This window comes from Monodelphis domestica, chromosome 4, assembly GCF_027887165.1.
Source record: "Monodelphis domestica isolate mMonDom1 chromosome 4, mMonDom1.pri, whole genome shotgun sequence".
Lineage (NCBI taxonomy): Eukaryota > Metazoa > Chordata > Mammalia > Didelphimorphia > Didelphidae > Monodelphis > Monodelphis domestica.
In genome coordinates, this window is record NC_077230.1 from 175,949,458 (window position 1) to 175,976,828 (window position 27,371).

The 27,371-nt window shown below is 34.5% G+C and overlaps 1 protein-coding gene across 1 annotated transcript in view; it reads right to left on the minus strand.

Moving 5' to 3' along the window:
* LOC100023497 (sodium channel protein type 9 subunit alpha-like) overlaps window positions 1-27,371 on the minus strand; it is a 162,581-nt gene that overhangs the window by 73,474 nt on the left and 61,736 nt on the right. The window contains exons 8-12 of the mRNA XM_056793975.1: window positions 17,145-17,208; window positions 14,463-14,604; window positions 8,511-8,717; window positions 7,092-7,382; window positions 511-640 (exon numbers count right to left, since the gene is read on the minus strand). Coding sequence (XP_056649953.1) covers window positions 511-640; window positions 7,092-7,382; window positions 8,511-8,717; window positions 14,463-14,604; window positions 17,145-17,208 — 834 coding nt within the window. The remainder of the gene's footprint in view (window positions 1-510; window positions 641-7,091; window positions 7,383-8,510; window positions 8,718-14,462; window positions 14,605-17,144; window positions 17,209-27,371) is intronic.

Sequence of the window (27,371 nt, forward strand, 5' to 3'; positions counted from 1 at the left end):
AAACACAGTATATTCTGCATAAGTTTTATGACATTTTCATGATATCAGTATTAGACATAGAAAAATAAGTAAGAAACATTAAGTTGAAGATGCATATAGTTGGATTTCAATCTGAGAAAGGCATCTGAAATGTAATGGTGGGTATGAGCATTAGTAATTTTTTAAAGAATTGAAATCTTTTAAAGAGTTTTTAATTTCCTAAGACAAAGGCCTCTTATTTTCCCCTATGAAAATACCTTGTGAGTCTCAAATGAAAAATACAGAATGAAAGGACTTGAAGAGGTTACCTAGAATAATACTTACCTGAAGTCATGTCCAAATTATTCTATACTACTTAGAACATGCAGAAAACATGATATGATGTTCTATTTTGGTAATATATCCCAATGCTTTAAAAATTCCACTTTTATGAAACACTTTATTTTACCAAATTAATTTGCAGTACCTCATGTTGAGATTTAAAGTTGTCACAATTTGTTTTAAATTAAGAAAAAAAAAACCACAACATACTTTCCATCTTGTTTAATACATTGTTTTTTTCCATTGCTCTTTGCCTGATAGTTGGATCATCCAATATATCCTTAGAAATGCAGCAAAAATCTATTTGTCTTTCCTCCTGCTCTTTCCTTGCAGTTCTTCCCTATTAGAAAATTTGAAGAAAAAGACATAAGGCTGGATTTTGCCCAATGACTAAAGATGACTTTACAATCAGTAACAGTAATAACTCCCATTTAAATTTTACAGAGCACAGTTCTTGAGTCTCTCTCAAGTAATGCTTCATTTATTTAACCTTTCCCTGCTCTAAATCTTCATTTTATCTAAATCAGTGGTTCTTAACGCATGGTCTTTAGGTCTCAAAGGGATACCTAAAACTCTATCAGGGGAGTCTGTGAGGTCAAAACAATTTTACAACATACTAAGAAATTATTTACCTATTAAAATACTGCCTTTTCAATGACTTATTTGTGTGAGGCCAAATTTTCATCACATAACTTGAACAAAAACATGTTAAAACAATGCATATATGAAGAAATGAGACTTCACCTGTCTTTTTTTAATTCAGACAATAAAATGATTTGCAAAAATATGTAAAGCTGTGATACTCTTCTTCCTAAATTACTTATGTTTTGGAAAAATATTTTTAAAAAATTCTAACATTTTATTTAGGTTTGCATATGTTAGGCATATTGTTGTTTTTATATTATATAAATTGATATATTAATATTTAAAAATCGTTCCTTTTAATTTCTACTATGGTAAATGTTGATAGATATAACCCACATAAGGAGAAACTCTTTGTGGTAAGGGTCCTCTATGAAAGAAATCTGAGACAAAACGGTAGAGTACCAATGATTTACATGATCTGAAAATTTACAGTCCCTTCTTATCTTCATGGTGGTGTCTCTACATTCTAGAAATTCCAAATTTTTTTTCTGCTTCAGGGAGATTCAGAACACAAATAATTTTCTGGAACCATTTTTGAATAAAGAATAAATTCAGTAGCAAATGATAATTGTTAGTCTAGGTTAACAAGGCAAATTAGAAGTCTCAGAAAACAAAGTAGAAGCACATTTGGTTGATTTTCATCAGTTGGTTGAATGGCATTTGGGGGGGGTAACAGCAGATAATGTTAAGAGTCTGAGCATCAAAAAAGGTTGAGGGAAAAGGTGAAATTAAAAGTAAAAAAAAGAAGTAGGTTTGAATATCAAGTATAAGAAAAAGCATAACTCCCTGTGAAACCATTTTAGCCTTCCAAACATTTTCTATCCTGAGGAAAGAAGAGAGGATTTCTGGGGCTAAGGGTACCTTAACCAGCTACAGTGATCTTGGCTAGGCGGGATAGAGCCCTGAAGTTGCAGTCAGGAAGAAGTGAATTTGAATCCAGCCTCAAACACGTATGAGCCGTGTAACCCTGTTCAAATCATTTATTCTCTGTCTGCCTTGACTTCTTTCATTAGTAACATGGAGATAATAGAACCTAACAGCCAGGACTTCTTAGGAGGTTAAAAAGAGGCATTTGTAAATTATTTTACTAACTTTAATATGCTATACAAATATCAGTTATTATTATTGTCATAATAATCATTATAATCTGGCTACCTTAGGTAAAAAAAAAAAGTCTTGTGACCATGAAAATGGTGAAAAAATATGAAGGAAAGTAGTTTAGTTGTTCCAGATGTCAAATTGCATTATAAAGTGGCAACCATCAAAACAATCTGGTAGTGGCTAAGAAATAGAGTAGTAGATCAGTAGAATAAATTAGTCATTCAACATGCAGTAGCTGATGACCATAGTAATCTAGTGTTTGGCAAACTCAAAGATCCAAGCTTTTAGAAGATCAACAAGATCTCCTGGGGAAACTCTAAAGCAATACTGCAGAAACTAGGCATACCATATACCAAAGTAAAGTCAAAATAGTTACATGATTTACAAATAAAGAGGGGTACCATAAACAAATTAGGGGAGCCTCGAATACTGTACCTGTCAGATCTGTGAAGGGGAAAAATTATTTCCAAACAAGACATGGAGAATACTGTGAGATGTGAAACAGATAACTTTGACTACATTAAATTAAAAAGTTTCTACACAAATAAAAGCAATGAAAGCAAGATTAGGAGAAACCACAAAATGTTTAAAAAAATATAGCAAGTGTCTCTGACAAAGGCCACATTTCTTAACTTTATAGAGAGCCGAGTCAACTCTAAAAGAATACAAATTTTTTCTCAATTTGCAATTGGTCAAAGGATATGAACAGAGTCTTCTTAGGTGAAGAAATTAAAGCTCTTTAGTCATATAAAAAATGCTCCAAATCATTATTGGTTTGGGAAATGCAAACTAAAACAACTCTGAGTCACCACCTCACAACTGTCAGACTGACTAATATGACCAAAAAGTGAAATGATAAATGTTGGAAGGCATATGGAAAAACAGGGGAACTAATACATTATTGGTGGAGTTGTGAAGTGATATAATCATTCTGGACAACAGTCTGGAACCATGCCTAAAGGATACAAAACTGCATATATAGCCTTTGACCCAGCAATACCAGTACTTACTCTACTATCCCAAAGGGATCAAAGATATGGGAAAAGGACCTATTTGTACAAAAATATTTATAGCAGCTCTTTTGTAGCAGCAAAGAACTGGAAACTGAAAGGATGTCCATCAATCATGAAATGGCTGAATAAGTTATGGTATATTTTAATGTAATAGTTTTGTTCCATAAGAAATGATAAATAAGATATGCACAAAAAATCTGGAAAAGGTCATACAAAGTAATGCAAACAGAAGTGAGCAGATCTAGAAGAATGATGTTCACAGGAGCAATGCTAGTGTACGTTGATCAACTATGAATGATGACTATTATCAACAAGACAAGGATCCAGGACAACTCGAAAGGACTAATCACAAATAAATATTATCTGCTGATATAGAAGGAACTAATGGAGTCTGAATGCAGATGGAAACATACAGCTCTTTATTTTATTTCTTCTGATTTTTTCTCTAGTGTCCGCTATGCATGTCTCAAAATTTCAGAAAGCAATTAAAAAAAATTATGTCAACATGTAATTTGAAAAATTAAAACAAATATTCTTGTGAGGTCTCTGAGTATTTTAATCTGGTTCTCATGGGAGAGTCACATCTTTCAGCCAAAATTAAGGCTATTCATGGAGGTCAGATTCCAGTTGTAGCAAAAAAAGAGCCTAAACTGGCATCTTAATCTCTTCCTTTTCATAATTTTTCTCATGATTCTCCCTGTATAATGTCAACTAAATCTAATATACTTTTTATATTGGTACCAAATTTGCTTTGAAAAATGAATAGTCTTATAATAAACAAAAAATAGAGGGGATGGTGTGGCTGAAATTTCCTCTGGTCAGATGAGTAGATTCAATTCTGCCTTCATTAATTAAGCTTTCCTTTGCCAGGCAGTGATAGGTATTGTGGAAACAGGCAAAAGCAAACCAGTTCTTGCCTTGGAGAAGCATCCATTTTATTAGTGAAATGATTGGGTTTAGTGTGGAAAGGAAAAACATTTTAAGGGATCAATAATGAAATCAATACTAAAAATACTTTGCAGGCTCATGAAAGACCCCCAAAACATCTCATTTTTGTCCCTGAGGGGCAACGAGAAGCAGGGTGATGTGGGCAGAGCTTAAAAGTCATGATTTGAATCCTAGCTCTGATATTTACTACTTAAGTAACTATGGGCATATCTCAGAGGCTCTCTGAGCCTAAGAGGGGTCATGAAGTGCCTGCATTATAGTATTATGAGAATAGAGCTTCTAAAATTCTAAATTCCTATATTGATGTGACCTCTCCCCAATGGTACTATGTAAGTGGCACACAAAGGGGAATGAAGAGATGATTTAAATAGTACCTATTATATGCCAGCCCCTGTGCTAAACACTTTTTACAAATATCTCCTTTAATCCTCATAACAATTATGGGAAGCAGGGGCAATTATTATTATAAGTATATAATAATAATAACTATTATCATTATATTCTTACTAAAATTATCCCCATTTTACATTTGAGATCATTGAAACAATCAGAAGTGAAGACTTAACACAGCTAATGAGTGTGAAGCCAGATTTGAACTTGAGCCTTCTTGCCTCTTAAGGCCAGCACTCTACTTTACCAACTCACAAATCAATAATTGAACCTTTGCAGATTATCCCAATCTTTAAAAAAATAATTGTGGGGATAAGCCACTTATCCTGTGATTCTATTGGTTAAGGGAATCCCTGAAGAGGAAGCTTTTCCCCAACAATGCAACTACTGTGCAAATTAGTATTTAAGGGAGTTGCCTGGAACATTGAGAGAGTTATGCATTAAAAATGCAAAACAAATTAAATTGTTATAATGGAGTCATTCAACAACAACTGCCTTGTAACAGTGGCTGAATCCATATCCTGAAAATATACGGACACGGATATCCCATTATTTCTTAGATCTTGGTTTAGATCTTATTACTCGGCTATAAAAAAATACCCACAAGAAAGGTGCACTATTGTTTCAAATCTATGAAAGACACATTGTTCATGCTGCTTTTTTCTAAATAAAGAAATAATATATTCCATGTCAATACCTAGATATATAAAATGAAGGGTTACCATGGAGACATTTTCATTTTCCAACCTGTCATTTTTCAGATGTTTGGTTGTTCTCACTAAAAAATATGTCACTATACACTAAAATATTGCACACCTCTAGGTGTGTCCTAAACAGATAGTCTTATGACTGGGGTTCAAGTCTTTCAATAAATACTAGCTGTTAACTAACTATAACTAACTAAATCATTACTCCTCTTGACACATCATCTCACCTTCAAACTGACAATGGCAAAATTATAAAGTACAGATGAGCAGCACATCTGCTTTGGTAAAGCATACAGATAGAAATTTTGTTTGCTAATGAAATTACAGGACCAGAGTAAAATAAAGTAGAAATTGTGGGTTCAGAGGATGAATAAAGAATAACAGAGTATGGATAGGCCAAATTTTCTCTACTGATGTAAAAGTGATTGTTGATACCTATTAAATAAGCTTTCATAAGTACTCACTTCTTTCTGTTTCTAATTTAAAATTGGTTGGTCTCTTAGCTTAACTTTTTACAATGATAATACTTTTAACTTTCAATAGTTCCCTGAGAAATGAATTACACTACTTTTCAAAATTTACCTATATTTTTCTTGTTCAAAGATTAAAATGAAATAAATCTTTTCTTATGACAAGAGCTAAATTTTCTGCTTTAGGAAAATTCCTCTATCTTAACACGTCATAGGATAGTAAGATACCTATTTCTAATTAAATTAGATTCTAATAAAGTAATTGGAATAAACTCACTAATTGAAGATATTCACATTGGGAGGCTGCAGGATAATTCATATGCTTTGCCAGATGAAACATAATAGAATGATTTTTAATTTAGGATAATATAATATTATATTTAGGTTTGGGAATGATTTTGGAAGTTGTCTAATCCAAATCCTCCAATTTAGATTTGAGTAACCTGACTGATAAAAAAAGGAAGCTATTTGCTTGAGCACATCATCACTACTAAATACTAGAATCAGGATTTGGTCCTCAGACACCAAAATCCAGTGTTCTTTCCAGAAAATCTGGCTGAATATTATTTTGGGAACTATATGAATGCTAGATTAAAACTGGAGATTCCAGAAGTTGGGAGAACAATTCTGACATTGACATTATTTCTACTATTTCTATTTCTGAATTTGGACTTCAATGCCATGCCTTATCTGCATTGTGTCTATCCATGTAGACTTTTCCTCTGGAATGTCTCTCTGCTTGTTTCCTCTCTTCTCTCCCTTGGATGAATTTCTACTTAATCTTCATTTGAGGAGGGGCCAAGTATAAGGAATTTTGATTCCTCTCCCTTCTTGTTTCTGTTTTTTCTGCCTTCAACATCATGCCAACCTTCCCCTCCTCCAGGTTCCTTTTGTGTGCTATCTTTCTCATAAGATTGTAAATTTCTTGAGGGTGTACACTCTTTCTTTTTGCTTGTATTTGAATCCCCAACACCTAACACAGTGCCTGACACTGTAAGCATGTGGCTTTACCAAAGGTTTTTTGCTTTGCCTTGCCATAGGTATATGTACATCTCTTCAGATTACCACCAAAAAACATAAGTATGAAATATTATCTTATAAAACAATTACCAAATATACCCTTGGCATTTATAAAATTATCATTATTTTCTCATATTTCCCACTTACATTTGTGAACTTTGAAACATTTCCTTAAATCCGATATTCATGATTTCATTTCCACACACATAGCCAAAGTAAACTTGAAAACTTTCCTATTTTGCATTTCTCAAAAATGAAATTCTGTATTTCTTAAAATCCCAAGTTTTTGTAAAATCAGTAAGTGAAAAAGGAAAAATAATTACATTCCTATTTTCCCCAGACAATGATAGCAGTAGAACATTTTGATAAACACATATATGCAAATACAAACCCATCCAAAGTCCTTTTTTCCCTTTACAAGTTAAAAAAAAATAACCCTCTGAATTTAATTTTCAAGGAGCAACTTGTCAGAATAACTTTTACATGAAAGTCAGTACCTGCTGAGGAGAATATAACTCGCTTTTTTTTGTTAATCTCTGATTTTTAATACCATGATGACAAATTTTTTTTCGGATGTAATCTTCTGTTTCAAACAGATGCAATTTCAGGTCCACTTCTTTTTCCTCTCCATCAGGCTGGTTGTCTTGATTCTTTTTCTTCCTTTGGTCCATTCTCACATTGTCATTGTTTGAGATATGTTGGGATGTTTCAGAAGAATTTTCTGCATGTGTTATATTTTGACCTTCAATAACGCTTTCATCTTCAGCTATTTCTTCTGCTATCATTGTCTGTCAAGCCAAAAATTAAATACATATTCAGAAGCAACATTAAAAATGTTTTTCTCAAAACAAATCTGTAAAATAATTTGTAAGTTATTTCAGCACCATGGATCTGATTAATGGCCAAAATCTTATTCTTATCTCTAACATAAGGCATTTTACTTTTTCTCTGCTAAAGCTTAGAATATCAATATATTAAACATTCCCATTATTTCCCATATTGATATTGCTCTGGGTTTTCCAGTATTATAGCCATTTACTTATTATTGAATCAATAAGACTACTAAGTCAGATTTGTAGAATGAATAATTTCTTTCTAAATTTAGTTCTATTCCCATATAAAAACTATAAATAAATTAAATTGAAGCTGAAATGCAAGTGTAATGAAACATAGCAATGAACTTTATTATCAGTATGGTTCATTAACAATTATATTATATAATAATACTTATATAAAAACAATATTATATATTATATAATATTATATTCTGGAATGTAAATATCTGAAAAGGAAAAAAATATGCTTTATTTCAGATCAGTGGTATATGAGCCCATTACAGAAACATACATATATATGTATACATGTGTATTTGTATATACATATTTGTATATAATTCTATATTCATATGGCACATAAGTGCCTTAATAAAAGTTTGATTGCTTTATAGAAGTGTGTGTGTATGTATATTTAGATATGCCTCTTTATAGGCATATATTTATATATCTCTATTCATATTTATGTATCTACTTTTCTAATTCTCTGTCTCCCTACCAGCCTACCTAACTATGAATGGAAAAAAATAGATTTCAACTTTTTGAAGTTGAGGGTTTTAAGCTGGAAGTTTAGAAAAATGTATAGTTTATTGCACCTGGGTTATGATACTGACACAAAACTCCCCATTGTAACTGAAGTCCCTGGCAATAGGTTCAAGACCATAAAAATGTCTAGAGGGTTATTCTTGCCCAAGTACTGAGGGTTCTTTCAACTATGCTTCAGGGTGAATGATTAGGTATAACTAGAAGAGTGAAATGCTAAAGTAACATTTATTTGGAGGCTAAGTGATAGATGATGGAGGCTCTGGAAGTCAGTTCTAGATCTATGTTTATATGAAGAATTTAAATTTACAACAATAATACCTGAACTTGCTTTACTTTTCTTTTGTGCCAATATGACATTGCCTGGTATTTTATCTGTCTTCTCTTTGCAGCTTTAATAGTTATTTGATTCTGTTTTTCATAAGCCAGAATGACCATGGCAAGGATCAAAGTCACCAGATAAAAGGAGCAGAATAAAAGCACGACAATAAAAAATATCACATAGGTCTTCCCAGCAGCACGTAGGATCTGAAAAAGAAGAAAGGAAAATTGCTTATTTTTCTGTTTATTCATTTGTATTTTATTTTTTCAACAAGAAAAAGGAAATTGTATGCCATTAAATTAATATATTATTATTGTAAAGTTTTTACTTTCCTGGATAGGAAACCAGTGGAAAGAGCAGGTGGTAAAATATCATCACATACCATAGACACCATGAAGAATAAATTTAAATAGTAAAAAAAATAAGAACATGATATGGATTTGGAGATATAGTAACTGGGTTCAAATACTGGTTCTGCCACTTATTTATCATTTGTGTTATCTTGGATAATTTACCTTTCTGGGCTTTAGCTTCTGTATAATAAGAAAATAGACTAGATAACTTCTAAGTTCATTTCCTATTCCAAATCAATGATCTGATGATCTCAACTAAAAAGTTATCATTATTAAAATTAAAAGGAGCTAGGAATTATGGGGGCTGCTAGGTGGTACAGTAATAGAGTATGGGGTCTAGGGTTAGAAAGACCTCAGTTCAAATCTAGACTCGGACACTTTTTATTAGCTGTGTCAAGCTGGGGAAAACCACTTAACCCTGTTTGCCTAAATTTCCTCATCTGTAAAACCAGCTGGAGAAGGAAATGACAAACCACTTTAGCATCTTAGCCAAGAAAATCCAAAATGGGATCAAAAAGTCAGCCCTAACTAAAATGATTGAGAAACAACAACGCAGGGATTATGGTTTCAGAACTGGAAAGGAAGGGATGAGAAGGAAGCCAGGAAGGAAAATGAAGCATGCTTAGAGTTGGCCTGAACTGATAAAATTGGTCCACATGGGTTGCTGGAGTTTGTGAGGCTCTTTCTGAATAGTAATGGCAGTAAAACAAAAAACACTTACAAATCCCTACATTACTGATGGTGGAAGGCACCCACAGTTTAACTTGTGGTTGAATGCTCTTTTCACTTGTACTTTATGAACCTAATTTTGCTAATGATGACAGACTGTGGGGGCTTGCCTAGGAAGCTGACCGAAGCCTTCCAATGCTTTGTGCAGAAAATAGCCAATATGCCAGCAGCTAGTAGGATCTGACTCTTCCAGTAAAGCAGATACACCTCATAGAGAGTAAGCTCTGGAGAAAGGATCTACATTCATCTCTTATCAGCAAGAAGTCAGAGGGAACTTCAGGAGCTCTAAAAAGTCCATCTCCTAAATAGACATTGGAGATGTCCTGCTTAGCAGATGCATACCCCCTTCTTCCCCAAACTGGACTCTGATAAAACAGTCTTTCTTCTAGTGAACTGGAATTCACTACCCTAACATCATATAGAACCACTTTTTAAGCCTCTCTTTGGAAGCCTTGATTAAGGTGTGTTTTTAAAAAATTTATTTTATTTGTTTCTTTTTTAACCTCATTTGTCACTCAGTCATACCTGCACAATGTTATTGTAACATTCCAAAATTTTTGCAAATATATTTTCATTAGCTTTCCCTAGACTTTCTAAACTATGTATCAGATAAGATTCTTGGATCTGGGTTCTATATGTGTTTGTGTGTATGTGGGTGTGTATGTGTAGGAATTCAATTCTATGAATTTAGAATTGCTTTCTTGCTAAATTGCCACAAAAGTGAAAAGGAGTTTTCTTTTTCCTTTCTCCTTTTGATGTTATCTTCAATAGCTAAAACACAAAACAAACTTCATCCATGCCAATGTGTTCACTGGAGCTTTCAGTTGTTTTGAGTTGGTTTGCAAACTAACCTTAATTCAGAATTGTGCTGAGGAATAAAAAGAGGTCAAAATGAGCCAGATTTGTACCTCTGCTTCTCAAGATAAAGAGAATGAATTCTTCTCACACATGGAAGAAGGGGAGGTTGGCCTGGTGCTTCTGTGCAAGTGAAGCCACATAAACTATTTATATATAGCCAAATTAAAATGTAGTAAAGTATCTCCCTCCAAGAGTCTATGAGAGATGGAAGTTCTGATGCAAACAAAGTAGAGGCATTTTTCAAACCTTTGTGTATGATTTCATCACTAGATTCTGTCTTTCTTCAGAAAGACTGAAAGCAAAGGTCAGAGTTCTCACTCAACAGGGCCAAAAAAGGAGTGGAGAGGGAAATCTTGTCTTCCCCCTGCTGTTGGGCAAGAGAGAAGGATACCCAGATGAAGGATAAGAAGCTCTTCTTTGGATAATAAAGGGCTCATCTCAAAAGAATAGTGTTCAGGTCTTCTAAAACCAAATGGGAGACATGAAGTGGAAGTTCTGTCCATGAAGGGAGTGATGTAAGGATGATTATAGATACACTTACATATGTATATGTTATACATAGATACATTATATATGATTGATATATATATATATATATACATATATATATATATATACACACATGGAAGACCATATTCAAGCTCTATTAAAAACAATATCAAAGGGGATGGCCACGTGGCAAAGTAGATTGAGAATCTGATCTTGAGCCAGGAGGTACTGGATTCAAATCTGACCTCAGGTGCTTCTTAGCTGTGTGACCCTGGGAAAGGCACTTAGTCCCCATCACCTAGACATTACTGCTCAGTATTGATTACACATTATTGATTCTAAAGTGAAAGTTAAGGGTTTAAAAAATGATATCAAATATAGTTATTTGAAAGATACTTTTCTTTGTGAATTCCATTAAGAGGAAAAGTGTCTTGAAGCGGTGACTTGCACCCCAAATCCACTGGTCCAAAGATACAATGATATATATCAGAGAGAGATACCCATAGGTATCTAGATCTTAGCTAGTTCATCTCTCAATGACAAACTCCAATTGTACGCTTCTGAATGTTGAGGAAAGAGAAAAAATTTTGAGGAAAGGAAGCTAAGCAATCTGAGATCTATTACTATTTATTGGGCACAGCAGTTTTAAAAATCTTTGTTTTTTTCTATGCCTAAAACATTTCCTTCTATGACTTGCTACTTTTAACAAAAGAACCTTCCTAACATTCTTCCTTCCATCCCTCCAAAGATATTGGAAAATTTCATGGTACATCTACATCAGCCACAATTTTTAAAGACAAAGGAATGTTTTCAAACAATAGTTATAAAATAGCTATGGCAGTTTATATTTAGAGAAGCCTGGAGTGGTTGTGAGCTCACTTATACTTACTATTTATTTATTTAACTCTGAGCAAGTCATTCAAAGTTTCTGAGCTTCATTTTGCACACTGATAAAATGGGTTACAAAGCTATATGTGTCTTCTAGGGTTCTTGGGAGAAAAGTGCTTCATTAACTGAAAACTGAACTTTCTTTAACTTCAATATAAACAAACTATTTTGTCAAAGTGACTTTGGAGTTACCGTAGACTCTGAAACTTTACTGCTTTTCTCAGTCTTAGAAATATCAATGAGTGTTTAACCAGACTACCACGTTAAAGAAGCTAAAAACCAAGGAAAATGATGATGAGAATAGAGCAAACTATTCTGTCAAAGTGACTTTGGAGTTACCGTAGACTCTGAAACTTTACTCCTTTTCTCAGTCTTAGAAATATCAATGAGTGTTTAGCCAGACTACCACTTTAAAGAAGCTAAAAACCAAGGAAAATGATGATGAGAATAGAGTTTTATAAAACTTGATTGAACAAATTTTAATAGGTGATATTTCAAGAACAGTTTAGTGAAAGTATTTTTCTTGTTATTTCTTTAAAAAATTCATCAAAGGAAAATACTTTTAAAATGAACACTAGAATGCATTGACATAGTATGCTTGAATGGTAAGAAGTAGCAAGTCAAAGGTTCTGATCTGAATCTTCTCTCCTAATATGTTCTTTCTCACTAACCTCATTAGCTCCCATGGGAAGTGTTATGGCTCTCAGAATCATGTATGGACCCTGTTTCTCCTCTGTCCTTTAGTCCTGCATTAACGATTGCTTTACATTTTAAACAAGATGTTCTAGAAACTTCTGCAACTAAATATGCCCTAAGCTAAATTTATTATCTTTTTCTCATAAACCACTTCCTTTTTTACACTTCTCTAATTCTATTAAAGACATAGTCATCTTTTCAGTCTCCCAGATTTTGTCACCTTGACATTATCATGAATGCCTCCTTTACCCTAAGCACAATCTCCAAATCTTGCCATTTGTACCTTTGCAATTTCTCTCCTACTTCTCTGAATTTATAGATACTACCTTAGTTCAGATACCTCTCTTGTAAATTATTGCAAAAGCCTTCTAAATAGTCTCCCTGACTTAAGTCCCTTTTTATTCTAACTCAACTTACAAACAATTGCCAAAGTAATTTCCTTTAAACACTAATATTACCACATGATTTCTTTATCCACTAAACTTTAGTTGCTTTTTATTGCCCATAGGAAAACCTATAAACTCCACTTTTTATCCTTTACAGGCCTAGATAATTTGGATCTAAGTTGGGTTTTCATCCTGATTGGACAATACTACTTTCACCCTCTGTAATCTAGCCAATGCCTCCATCTCCTATCTCCATGCCTTTATGCTAGCTATTCAACATTTCTAGCATGCATTCTTTTCTTATTTCTGCCTCACAGAAACTTTCTCTTTCTTTAAGATAAAACTCAAAAACTATCTTCTGCATGGAGTCCTCCCTTTAAAATTATCCTCCAGCAATTTGGAACTATGCCCAAAGGGCACTGAAAGACTGTCTGCCCTTTGATCCAGCCATAGCACTGCTGGGTTTGTACCCCAAAGAGATAATAAGGAAAAAGATATGTACAAGAATATTCATAGGTGCACTCTTTGTGGTGGCCAAAAATTGGAAAATGAGGGGATGCCCTTCAATTGGGGAATGGCTGAACAAATTGTGGTATATGTTGGTGATGGAATACTATTGTGCTAAAAGGAATAATAAAGTGGAGGAATTCCATGGAGACTGGAACAACCTCCAGGAAGTGATGCAGAGTGAGAGGAGCAGAACCAGGAAAACATTGTACACAGAGACTGATACACTGTGGCACAGTCCAATGTAATGGACTTCTCCATTAGTGGCAATGCAGTGATCTAGAACAACTCAGAGAGATCTATGAGAAAGAACACTATCCACATTCAGAGGAAAAACTGTGGGAGTAGAAACACAGAAGAAAAACAACTGCTTGATTACATGGTTCGATGGGGATAGGATTGGGGATGTAGACTCTAAATGAACATCCTAATGCAAATAACAACAATATGGAAATAGGTTTTGATCAAGTACACATGTAAAACCCAATGGAATGGTGCGTCGGCTATGGGAACGGGTGGTGTGGGAGAGAGAAAGAATATGATTCTGGTAACCAAGGAAAAATGTTCTAAATTGACTAATTAAAAAAATTTTCAAAAAAATAAAATTATACTCCATTTAACAATATTGCCTATATTTATATCTATGCATTGTATATGTATAATGTGTAATTTTTATGATTATATGTACTTGTGTCTCAGATTAGAGTGTATATTCTTTGTGAGTAGATATTGTGTCATCATCTGTATTTTTATCCATGGCTCTAGCAATATGCCATAATATAGGTATTTAATAATAGATTATTAGAAGTGTAGATAACCCCAAATAAGGATGAAAAGATCTGTGATAATATATGAAGCCTCAGAATGAAATATGGTGATCACTGGTCCTAAAAGTACAACACAGATCCACTTTCCACTTTTAATATTGTGCTAAGTAGATTAACTCTTTATCACTCCTAAAAGTGCCCCACATTAAGATAATAATTAAAGATAAAGTGATATATGTTTTGTCATGCATAAAAATAATATTTTACTACAGACTTACCTGTTGGTAAAGATTTTCCCAGTAGTCCAAAGTCATTAATCTAAATAGAGTCAATAAAGACCAACCAAAATGATCAAAACTGGTATAGTTATGATCAGGATTCATGCCCGCTTTCACACACATATATCCTTCTGGACAGTCACTATACATATAAAAAAGAAATTATTGACATTGTTGGCTTCTGATTATAGCACATCACAAGTAATGACACAGAATGAAATTTCAAGACAAAGTACCACACAAAACTCATTACCAAATATTCTAAATATAGCTGCATTCATTTACAAAACCTTTGAATGTCTCCAATAAATAAACAAATCCAGTCCCCCACCAAAAAAACCATGTGGAGTGAGTGTATCTCCAAAAAAGTTCAAACCAACTTTTAGTATGGTAATTACTATGGCACAATGAAAAGAGCTAGCCTCAAAGCCAGAAAGAACTAGTTCAAAACCTGCCTTCAACATAACTGACCACATGGCCTTAGCAAGTCATTTAACCCCTTTCAACTGTAAATTAACTTTCTAATTGACAGCTAAGTGATGCAGTGGATAGAGTGCCCAGCTTGGAGTCAGAAAGAGTTGTTTTCAAATTTGACCTTAGAAACTTACTAGTTATGTTGTCCTGGGCAAGTCTAGTCTCCTCACCTTTAAAATGAGATGTAAAAGGAAATGGCAAACCATTCAATTATCTTTCCCAAGAAAATCTACACACAAAGAGCTGGACAGGATGGAAAATGACTAAGCAACAAAAAACAACAAAACTCTCTAAGTTTGTAAATTACAGAGAAGATGACAACTTGCGTTAATACAGGAAATTTCCTCACATTCTAATTATCCTATTCCAAAGAAATCACAGACCCATTTTCTATGTGGAATTCCCAGGATAGAATAATAGATTTGATATTCTAGTCCCAAAGGTCATTTTCTATTTGTATGTCCTTGGTCAAGTCACTTAATTCTTTGTATTTCCCTCTGTGGGATTTCAGAGTTAGACTAGTGATCTGGTTATTTCCCTTCCAGCTCTAATCTAGAAGTCTATGACTTTATGAAGAACCTAAGGTCTTGCCAAACTTTCAATTATTCACTAACTCTTCCTTCAGTTGAATCCCATTCTATTCAGTAAATATCTATTAAGCACTATATACAAGATTTTACTTCTTTTAAAAAACAAAAGAAATGGTCCTTGCCCTTGAAAAGTTTATCATTTATTTTTTGGGGGGAGAAGGGGAATGAGCCATATATTAAATGATGATACAAGTTATATAAGGATCAAATACTTCAGAGAGGATAAAAATGAAAGGAGGAAGGAAGGAGCAGCTACTTCTTCCTGAGGGTGACAAAGAAGTTGTAATGGTACAGATGTTTCATGATTTAGCTCCCTTGAAGGATGAAAACAATTTCAATAAGAAGAAATGCATTAGAGGTTGAAGAAATTCCATTGTTGCACAGAAATGTTACCAGGAGAGGACTGGATAAAATTGATGAAATACTAAATAATCCAATTTGACTAGAACATGGAGTGTATGTAAGGGAGTACCATGAAAAAAGGTTGCAAAAATAAAGTCAAACTAAACTGTGGAAGACTTAGCCCTCCTGTGGTAGGTGTCAGTATTTCACTTGGTAGGCAGTGAAAAACCAATGAAGGTTTTTCACTCTGTTTGGATAAATATGTCTCCAACAGGATGTAAAATATGTTTGAAAATAGAGCTCTATTCCTGTGTGTGGTTTCTATATTCTTAACCCCAATCAATCATTTCCATTTGTTGAGAGTGAGCAATGGTTCTTGTTATCTAAGTCATCTTCAAAAACTAGTTGAGAAAATAGTAAGAGATTGAGAAAATAGTAACAGAGAAAATAGTAAGATTAGAAACTACCTATTTTTATTCTAGATGGCTTTGAAACCATCATATGACTCTTTGGTAAGTTTAGTTAAACACACACACACACACACACACACACACAAAGAAAACAAAACAAAACTCTGCCCTACTTTTTATTACTATATAGGTGCCATAAGGGCAGGGGCATTATCTACCTGTCTTTGTCCTTGCAAAGCCCTGTGTGATCATAGCATATGAGAGGCACTTAATAAATATGTATAGTAGGAATGTTCATGTTAAAATGATGGTGGGAAGTATGTGTGTAAAGAAGTATCATGGCTTATATCATATTGCAAGCATTTTGTATCCAAATGATTTCAAATGTATCCTTTAATCAAGAAAGTTACAAGGACACTAACAAGGCTACCCTCAATGGAATGGTCTACTTTAGAAAACAGTGAATTCCTCCCCACCAGATCATCTTCGAGAAACTGTTTATAGATAACCATTGGGGTGTGATGTAGTGGAGACTATTCCTTCATATAGATTGAAGTAAGTGGCTTCTTAGGACCCTTTCTGACCATAATATTTTATGATTCCCTGTACACAGTCAATTACGCGCTTAGATTCAGGCTATCTATTTAAAATGCATTTTATACTTCATTGTTAGACAAGGCTTTATACGCTGAGTGCTGCATAAAATTGTGGTGTTGCTATTAGGTTAAACTTTTCTGTATCCCTCTCCTCACTAAGCACGATGTTTTTGTACATTATAGGCACTCAATGAAAGAATATCTAACTCACGTTACATGCCAACCTGAAATCATCTATCAAGAAAAACAACAGCATTCAATATTACTTACCCCGAATATGAGCTGTTACCACAAAGGAGAGCATCCTTTTGTCCTTCCAAATAATAAAAATAGTCTATTTGGAAAGAATATGAATGAGATAATTTATTAATTCTGAATTAGTCAGGACATGAGAAGTTCATCTACATCTATATAAAGGAGTAGGCGGACTTGTACAGTTGGTGAGATTTTTTCCCCTATTCTCTTTTTTTATACTTCTTGTATTACTGTAATGTTTTCAAATGTATCCTTTAAGCATGAAAGTTACAAGGACACTAACAGAGCTACCCCAAACTGTATTACCAAACTGTAATAAGAAATATTATAGAATATGGAGAGGGAAGAAATATGAGAAATAATAAATGCCAAGCCTTGTACTTTACAGACAGGAAAACTGAGGCCTAGAGAGAGAATGGGACATGCCCAAGGTCACATATATATATATATATATATATATATATATATATATATATATATATATATAAAGAATAGGAATTGAACCATGGGCCTCCAGTTCCAAAATCATTACTCTCCCCATTCTACAACACTGTATTTTTCTTACCTCACCATATGGTCAGTCCTGTCTCCCACTTGGACATATTTGCACTCAAATAAAAATGTCTGAGACTTAATAACTTACTTTCTTCTTGGAATTTATAAATCTCTCTGGTACATTTAACTATAATGTACATTTTTTCCCTGAGTATGTCATTTGTCTCTTTCAAATGGAAGGATTCAGTCATCTTGTTTTATCTAGACTTTTCATCCTGTCCCTCTACTTCCAACATTATGTTTTCACAGAACAGGACCTTAATAAAGATTTACCGAATTGAATTATAATCACATGAAAAGCCTCTCTTGTTTAAATAAAAGAAATTCCATTATTTTCATTCTTATCTCTGCATTTTGAAAAAAAAATACAGTATACTGAGCACAAATACATCTCCAGGCCTTTAAAGAAACACATAACTACATAGAATGCCAGCTGTAAATTGTCTAGGTTTTTGTCCCTTTCTCTTCAGCATCAAATTATATATATAGTAAATTGCTAAATGAATAAATGATTGTTGAATAATTAACAGGTATGGTGAATCTCTCATTCCAGTTTGTTGTTCTTAAATCTTACCCCCAAAACTCTTTTCTTTCTTTTCCTTTACTATTTTGATCTAGATATTTATTGTTCTAATTTATATCCTATGTCCTAGAATTGCTATAGTACAAAGGTCACACTAGCTTAGGAATTTGCATCCCCAGGTGCAAATTCTGATTTTTATTCATAATAAATATCTAGTTTTTAATATAAAACATATATGTGAGGGAATAGGGGAGGAAAGGAGAAAGGAAGAGATGGGAGATGAAAGGAAATGAGAGCAGAAGAGAAAAGAGAAGAGGAAAGGAGAAAAGAAGGCAAGAGAGGAGAAAAGGGAAGGTGAAAAGAGGAGAGGACAAGGGAGGAGAGAAAGGAAAGCAAAAACAGTGTCATAGAGTACTTATATGGCTCTCCAGGAAAAATTTCTACATTTAAGTGATTCCTTTCTCTTGTGAGTCTCATGAATATTCAATTGCAGATAACAAAAAACTGGGAGATATGGCTAAAGAGATTTTATATTCTTGTCGAATTGACTTCAGTATTTGATCTTCTGCCACCACTTTACAGACTGTCTATATTGTGAGAATGTATTCTCCTCTTTACTGTCTATTCTTATCATCTTTAGCTTACTTCAAGGTCCAGTTTATATACTGTCTTCTATAAGAAAACTTTTCTGATCCTCAAAGTTATTAGTATTCTTTCCCTCCTTTAAATTATTATTTACATTTCATGATTTTTTAATTCTCTTTGGGCAAATGGCTGTCTCAGATTGTATGTGCTTAGGATGCTTGTTAGACTTAATATAATTGATGATATTCAAAAAGATCTTGAAAAGAATCCTGAGAGGCGCGTTCCAGTTAGAAAGCCCCATTGTGGAAATTTTGAAATTAGTAAGACATATGAGATATAATTTGGTTGGTATGTAGGCCTTCTAGGAAATCATAATTAAGACCATCTGTGCAGTTACAAGCCCTGCTATATGAAAATGTGCAACAATTAACTCCTTCAATCAAAAATAAGCATATTTAGTCTCCACTAAATTCCAAATCTGTTACCTCATGATCGTAGGGAGGTCATTCTGGATTCTTAAAGGCTTTGCTCTGACAGATTTTTATCAAACTTGAAAGACTGAGCAACATAGTATTAGAGTCATTTCAGGATCAGGTTAACAACATTTTGAGAATCATCACCAAAAGAATTGCCAACAAGTAATATATACATACACATGTATACATGTTTATATGTATCCAACACACATATGTGCATGTGTGTATGCATGCAGCTATACATGTGATTGAAGTGTTCACATATACAAAATGCATATGTTGTACACACACAGAAGTATGTGTATATATGTCTGTGTCTGTGCATGCACATACACAAGCGCACACACACATCACAGCAATTCATGAAGACTCTACAGTATAGTGACATATAGAGGGACTAGAATCTAGGTCAATAGAGAGAGAAAGTACCCACTCAAGAGAAACAATTGAAAATCCAGAAAATAAAGTTCTCAACACAAAAGTCTTTGGCACTGACAATTATTCAACATCACAAAGGATGTCGTGTCAATGAAAATAATACCAGAGATGTAGTTTGCCTGGCAGCATTATGTCTCTTTTTACTCCTGCCCAACTGGATATCTTTTCCTCCTGCACTGCCACTGGATATTAACATCTTTCATCTGAACTCTCCTATAAGTGTTAAAAACCCATATTAGAATTTGAGTTCCTTGTCAACAGGGATCATCTTGCTTACTTAGAATTTTTTACATACTTAATAATACATGACTCGATTAATTTTTGTCTGCCATATAGTAAGTAAAGTTTTTTATTCGCTCATTTGCACATGAGGAGGAATTTCAGATGAATTTAAAAGTTTTAAGTAATGTAGGCATACTGAAGAATTTGTTAGAATGACACACAAACACCCCTGCCCCCACATCAGTAGCACATTATAGGGCAAAGAGTTACAGTCTCAAATTGCTAGCTGAGTATCTCCATTCAGAGTACCTTAGCCAAGTTTAATCTTCTCTCAAACTTTTATGCTACCTTTTCCTTTTGTTTTGGCTAATAGCCTCAATGATTTCCCTAACCAACCATGCTCATAATCTTAAAATCCTCCTCTTTCCCCATGATACCACATATCTAATCACTGCTCAATTCCTATCGTTTTTACCTTTATAATATCTCCTAATTGATTGTCTGGGTCTCTAATCTATTCTTCTCCATTGCTGTTTTCCATATCATCTTCCAAATTTGCCATGCTCATGGCATTCCTCTATAAAAGCAAAACCTTAGTGTCTCTATTTGATGATGATATTTTTTTTTTGTTGACAGAAATACTTCATTTTATTTTAATTTTTTGAAAAATTTATTTAGTCACATTAGAACATTATTCCTTGGTTACAAGAATCATATTCTTTCCTAGCCAACGCGCAGTTCCACTGGGTTTTACAAGTATCCTTGATCAAATTAAATTTTCATGTTGTTGATGTTTGCACGAGGGTGATCATTTAGAGTCTACATCCCCAATTACATACTCCTGGACCCATGTAATCAAGCAGTTGTTTTTCTTCTGTGTTTCTTTTCCCACAGATTTTCCTCTGAATGTGGATACTGTTCTTTCTCATAAGAATCTCAGAATAATCCTGGATCATTGCATTGCTGCTAGTAGAGAAGGGAGAGCCCAGATTGAGAGACAGGAGGTCCTAGGTTCAAATCTGGTCTCAGACACTTCCTAGTTGTGTGACCCCAGGGCAAGTCACTTAACCCCCATTTCTTAGCCCTTACTTCTTCTGCCTTAGAACCAATATATAGTATTGATTCTAAGATGGAAGGTAAGTGTTTTTTTGGGGGGTGTATGGGGTGCTCAGGGAGGAGTAGTATCTCTGGTATGGAGGACTTGTCGTGCCCTCCTAGGGCAGCTCTCCAGCCTCTGACCCCCACCTGACACCCCGCTCTCACTTGTGGCTCCCAGTAGCTGCTAGCATGTGGCAGCGGCCACACCCTGGGCAAAGGCTTCGACAGGCTGGCTAAACCTTGTGAGAGTAGCCATCGGGTCGTCGACCCCTGGTGAACCAGGGCTTTGCTCACCCAGCATGTGAAGACTGTTTCGGCAGAACAGACGGAAGAAACCCAAAAGAAGGTTCAACGGCTGAGAGGGCGACGCAGCAAAGCACTGTGGAGTGCTCAGGGCGTGTTGGAGCACAAAAGACAACAAGGCCATCCAATGCAGCTGAGGAAGTCTCCAGGTGTAACGACTTTTCGTGCCACTGGACCCAGGCTTCCAACGCCGAGAGAGTGGGACTGTTTCTGTGCATCGACTTTTCCACTTAAATCTTCATGCACAGGTGTCTTTGTGCACAAAAACGCACAAAGACAATTGTCATCCTCGGTTACTGAGAGACTACTACTACTAGTACCACAGTGTATCAGTCTTTGTGTACAATGTTCTCCTGGTTCTGCTACTTTTGTTCTGCATCAATTCCTGGAGGTTGTTCCAATCTCCATGGAATTCCTTCAGTTCATTATTCCTTTGAGCACAATGGTATTCCATCACCAACAGATACCACAATTTGTTCAGTCATTCCCCAATTGAAGGGCATCACCTCATTTTACAATTTTTTTTGCCACCACAAAGAACACAACTATAAATATTCTTATACAAGTCTTTTCCCCTTATTATCTCTTTGAGGTAGAAACCCAGCAGTGCTATGGCTGGATCAAAGAGCAGACAGTCTTTTAGTTCCCTTTGGGTATAGTTCCAAATTGCCCTCCAAAATGGTTGGATCAATTCACAATTCCACCAGCAATGTATTAGTGTCTCAAATTTGCCACATGCCCTCCAACATGCATTACTTTCCATTGCTGTCATGTTAGCCAATCTGCTAGGTTTGAGGTAATACCTCAGAGTTGTTTTAATTTGCATCTCTCTGATTATAAGAGACTTAGAATACTTTTTTCCTGTGCTTATCAATAGATTTGATTTCTTTATCTGACAATTGCCTATTCATGTCCCTTGCCCATTTATCAATTGGGGAATGGCTTGATTTTTTGTAAAACTCACTTAGCTCTTTATAAATTTGAGTGATTAGACCTTTGTCAGAGATTTTTGTTATAAAGATTTTTTCCCAATTTGTTGCTTCCCTTCTAATTTTGGTTGCACTTTTAGAAAAAGCCTCTAATCTTTCCCCTGGCTTAGGTCATGAGAGAGAAATACTACACCTTTTCCCTCTCCCTTCTTAATTATTTCCTCTATATTAATTAAAATCACCATAAATTTCCAGCTAACTTGGATATTTTATTTGGGATATCCCCTGGACCATGGTCATGACCCTAAATTATCCTTAAACACCTAGATTGCCATATTTATTGCCATATAATTGGGCATAACAGTTTTTAATGATTGCCTTAATTTCCTCTTCATTAGAGAAGAGGGCTCCCTTTTCTTCTCTGATACTGTTAATTTGGTTTTCTTATTTCCTTTTTTAAATTAGTGAACATTACTTTGTCTATTTTATTTGTTTTTTCAAAATACCAGCTTCTAAACTTATTTATTAATTCAATAGTTATTTCACTTTCAATTTTATTAATTTATCCTTTGATTTTTAAGATCTCTAATTTAGTTTTCATGTGAGGATTTTTAATCTGTTCACTTCCTAGTTTTTTTAATTTGCATGCCCAATTCATTGACCTCTGCCCTCTGTGAACCTTAAAATTCTCAGACCCTACTTCATAAGATTTGGTTAAGACCATTCCCCATTTTAAAACAATGAAGGAACTTAGATCAGGAATGTGAGACCTCTACTTAGATCAGGAATGTGAGACCTCTACTCCACCCCTACTTAAGCCTGCTTTAGGGGAAGAAACTCCTTGCTGAACAATGAAAAATACATACACCCATACTTATAGTAAGGCAAAAGTTCTTAAGCTTTGCCTATTTTTAGATCTAATACAAAAGGGTGCTAAGTACCTATTAAGGTCAGGCAACTTGTGAATTTACAAGGAGCAAAGAGGTAAGAAACTTACTCAGAGGTTTTTTCAGGTGTAAACTTAATCAAAAGTTCAAGCCTTCTTAGGTGTGAATTAAGAATGATCTGTTCTTTGGAAAACATCTACTGTGATTGGTAGATGTGAGAACTTAGGGGAGGTGACATAGGAGAAAATTCCCTTTAAAAGGAGAAGAAAAGCTGACTCTTGGGACAGTCTCAGGACAGTCTCAGAGATTCTCTCTCTGGAGATGGCAGCTGGCCAAAGCTGAACTGGTGTCTCTCTGAACACTAGAATCCTTGCTTGGAAAAATCTTGTGGTGAGTGGATAAAAAACTAACTGATCTTTCTCTTAGGGTTTGGGCCTGGGTTGGCCAGGGCTGGCCTGGGCCGGCCTATCTTTTTCTCATTATTTCCTTTTTTTCTCTCTCTCCCTTTCTTTAATTCCTCATTTGTATTAATTAAAATCTCTATAAAACCCAGCTGACTTGGGTATATTTCATATTTGGGAACTTTTCCCTGGCAACCACCTTATATTTGATTTAAAACAAGACACTGTCTTGAAACCATATTTTCTGCAGTCACAATTTTAACAACCACTCTATTATCTGCCACAGTTTATGAATTCCACTGTTTTAATAATCACACCTTCCTAATTTGTTAATATATGAACTCAAGGTTATGAATTTGCTTTGGCTGCATCCATAGCTTTTGAAAAGATGTCATTTTCTTCAATGAATCATTGTAATTTTCTTCAATGAAATTATTGTTTCTATGATTTGTTATTTAACTGATTTTAGAGAATTGTATTATTTAATTTACAATTAATTTTTGATTTGCCTCTCCATGTTTCCTTACTAATTATTATTTTTACTTCATTGTGATCTGAAAAGGTTGAATTTATTATTTCTGTTCACCCAAACACACTGTTTAGTAAAAAACATAGTAAACAAACTATGTTTTTATGCCCTAATACGTAGTCAATCTTTGTGAATGTACCATGTGCTGCTGAAAAGGTGTATTCCTTTTTGTCCCAATTTATTTTTCTCCACATATCTACTAACTCTAATTTTTCTAAGATTTCATTTGCCTCTCTTACCTCTTTTTGATTTATTTTTTAGTTTGATTTATCTAGTTCTGATAGAAGAAGGTTCAGGATTCCCACTGGCATAGTTTTCCTATCTATTTCATCCTTGAGCTCCACTAGTTTCTCCTTTAGAAATTTGGATGCTATGCCATTTGGTGCATACATTTTGAGAACTGATATTTCCTTGTTGTCTATATTGCCTTTTATCAGAATATAATTACCTTCCCTATCTCTTTTAAATAGATCTATTTTTACTTTGGCTTTGTCAGATATCACGATTGAGACTCTTGCCTTCTTTTTATCAGTTGATGCCCAATAGATTTGGCTCCATCCAATTACTTTTACCCTACATGTGTCTTCCTTCCTCATTTGTATTTCTTATAGACAGCATATGGTCAGGTTTTGTTTTCTAATCCATTCAGCTATTTGCTTGTGTTTTATGGGTGAGCTCATTCCATTCACATTCAGAGTTATGACTACCAGCTGCGTATTGCCCAGCATTTTTTATTTCTACTCCTAGTCCTGTCCTTTCTTCTTTCGTTATTTCCTTCTACACCAGTATTTTGTTTTTAATCAGTCCCCCTAATTCCCATTCTTATTTTACTTCCCTTTCTATCCCCCTTCCCTTCTTATTCCCCTCTTATTTTCTTTACACTCTTTTAAAAATACCCCCCACCCTCGCCCTCCCTTGTATTGCTTCCCTCCCTACCTGTCCATTTGTTACCCTTCTACTTCCCTATAGGTCACAAATCAATTATCTGCCCCAATGTATTCCTCTTCAGATCAATTTCAATGCACCTAAGAATTGAGTATTTACTACTTCCAACCTCTTTACCCTTCCAGTGTATTGGTGTTCTCCCCCATTCCTTCCATGAGTTTCTTAATGACATATAAATTTATCCCATCTTGTTTCTTTCCCCATTTCTCTTAGTATTAACCTCTTTCTTTTTTTACCTCTCTCTCTCTCTGTCTCTATCTCTCTCTCTGTCTCTCTCTCTCTCTCTCTCTCTATATATATATATATATATATATATACACACACACACACACACACATACATATATCTATATACATATATATGTCTTGGTATTATATCCTATACATTTGTCATTGTTCCTTCTAAGTATAATTATTCTAGCTAGCTATCCAGGTGATAATAACAATTTTTAAGTTACCAATATCATCTTTTCTTGTAGAGATACATATTTTATTTTATTGGGTTCCTTAAAAAAGGGTTTTTTGGTTTTTTGTTTTGTTTTCCCCCTTTCTTATTTACTTTTTGGTGATTCTCTTGAGTTCTACATTTGGGCATCAAATATTCTGTTCAGGTCTGGTCTTTCCTTTCTGAATGCTTGGAAGTCTTCTATTTTATTAAATAACTATACTTTCCTCTGCAAGAATATAGTTGGTTTTGCTAGGTAGTTGATTTATGTTTGTAGACATAGTTCCCTTGTTTCCTGAAACATCATATTCCATACCTTTCAGCCCTTCAGTGTAGATAGACCCTGTGTTATCCTAACTGTTGTTCCATAGTATCTGAATGATTTCTTCTTAGCAGCTTGTAATATTTTTTTTTCTTTTTCTGGTAGTTCTTGAATTTGGTTATACTATTCCTGGGTGTTGTCAGTTGGGGATTAAGTACAGAAGGTGGTCTGTGGATTCATTCAATCTCCATTTTTCCTCTTGCTGTATGTAGAATGTCAGGGAAGTTTTCTTGGATAATTTCCTCTAGAATAATGTCCAGGTTTTTCTTTTGTCATGGTCTTCTGGTAGATCAATGATTCTTAAATTGTCTCTTCTGGACCGGTTTTCTAAATCTTCCATTTCATGGATGAGATTTTTCATATTTTCCTCAATTTTTTCATTCCTTTGATTTTGTTTTATAGTTTCCTGCTGCCTTGTGAAGTCATTTGCTTCTAGTTGTTGTAGTCTAGTTTTTAAAGACTGAATTTCATCCCTGGCTTTTTGGTCATCCTTCTCCTTCTGGTCTGATTTTCTTTGGAGCTCATCTTTCATTTTCTTTTCCTCATCTTTCATCTTCTCTGCCTCATTTTCAAGATGATTAATTTTGACTTTCAAGATACTATTTTCTGTTTCCAGATGACTTATTTTGCTTTTTAAGTTCTTTTCCCAGTTGTCGTCAGCCTCTCTTAATTGTTTTTCTGAATTGTATTTTGAGTTCTTCCAAAGCCTGTGTCCAATTCATTGGAGTTTCCGTGTTTTTTGCTTGGTGCTTCTTGATCCTCTTCTATTTCATTTGCTCTTTATTCATTGCTTGGATAGAAGCTGTTTGTTGTAATTTATTTTTTCATTTTCTGTTGTTTGGTCATATTTCCCCTTATTTTACCCCCTGTAGTTGCCTGTAGTTTTGCTCCTCTCATTTTGTGCTGGGTCTGTGATTTTGGCTATTCTATTCTGAAGGGGATTCTTCTCTGTTCTGCTGTTTGATCAGGAATTCTGATCTTCCCTCTCTGACAGCAGACGCTGAGAAGGAGCTAGGCTTCCTGCCCTGTGGTCAAGGTTGTTGCCTGTAGTTTGTTGCAGCCTTTGTCCCATGGAGCTCAGTCAATGAGGATCTCAGATCAGTCTTGGGTCCAGGAGAATGATTCCCTAGCTCTGTCCTTTTGTTAGAGTTGGTTTTGAGTCCCCTAGAAACTCTGTGTTTTTGATTGGTGAGGAAGGGTTTTTGGAGGTATGAATTTTTGCTGCTTCTAAGCTGCCATCTTTACTGCACCTTCGATCATGATAATAATAATAATAAAAATATAACTGTTTGATCTCAGAATTTAATGATCAGCATGTATTCCAATTGATTTCTAATTTAGTGGTCTAACTTTAGTTCTTACTCTTTCCTTTCAGTTATTCTACTTCCTAACTAACCAGAACTACTTAAAATTAAATCACTGGGGATGCAAAGAATAAAATGAATTAGTGTCCCTAAATAATCACATTCTACTATGTGGTTATAACACAATAGAATAAATAGCATTTAGGAAGTTCTATAAAGTTGGAAGAAGCTTTACAAATATAATCTCATTTTATTCTCACAACAAACATGGCTTATGCATA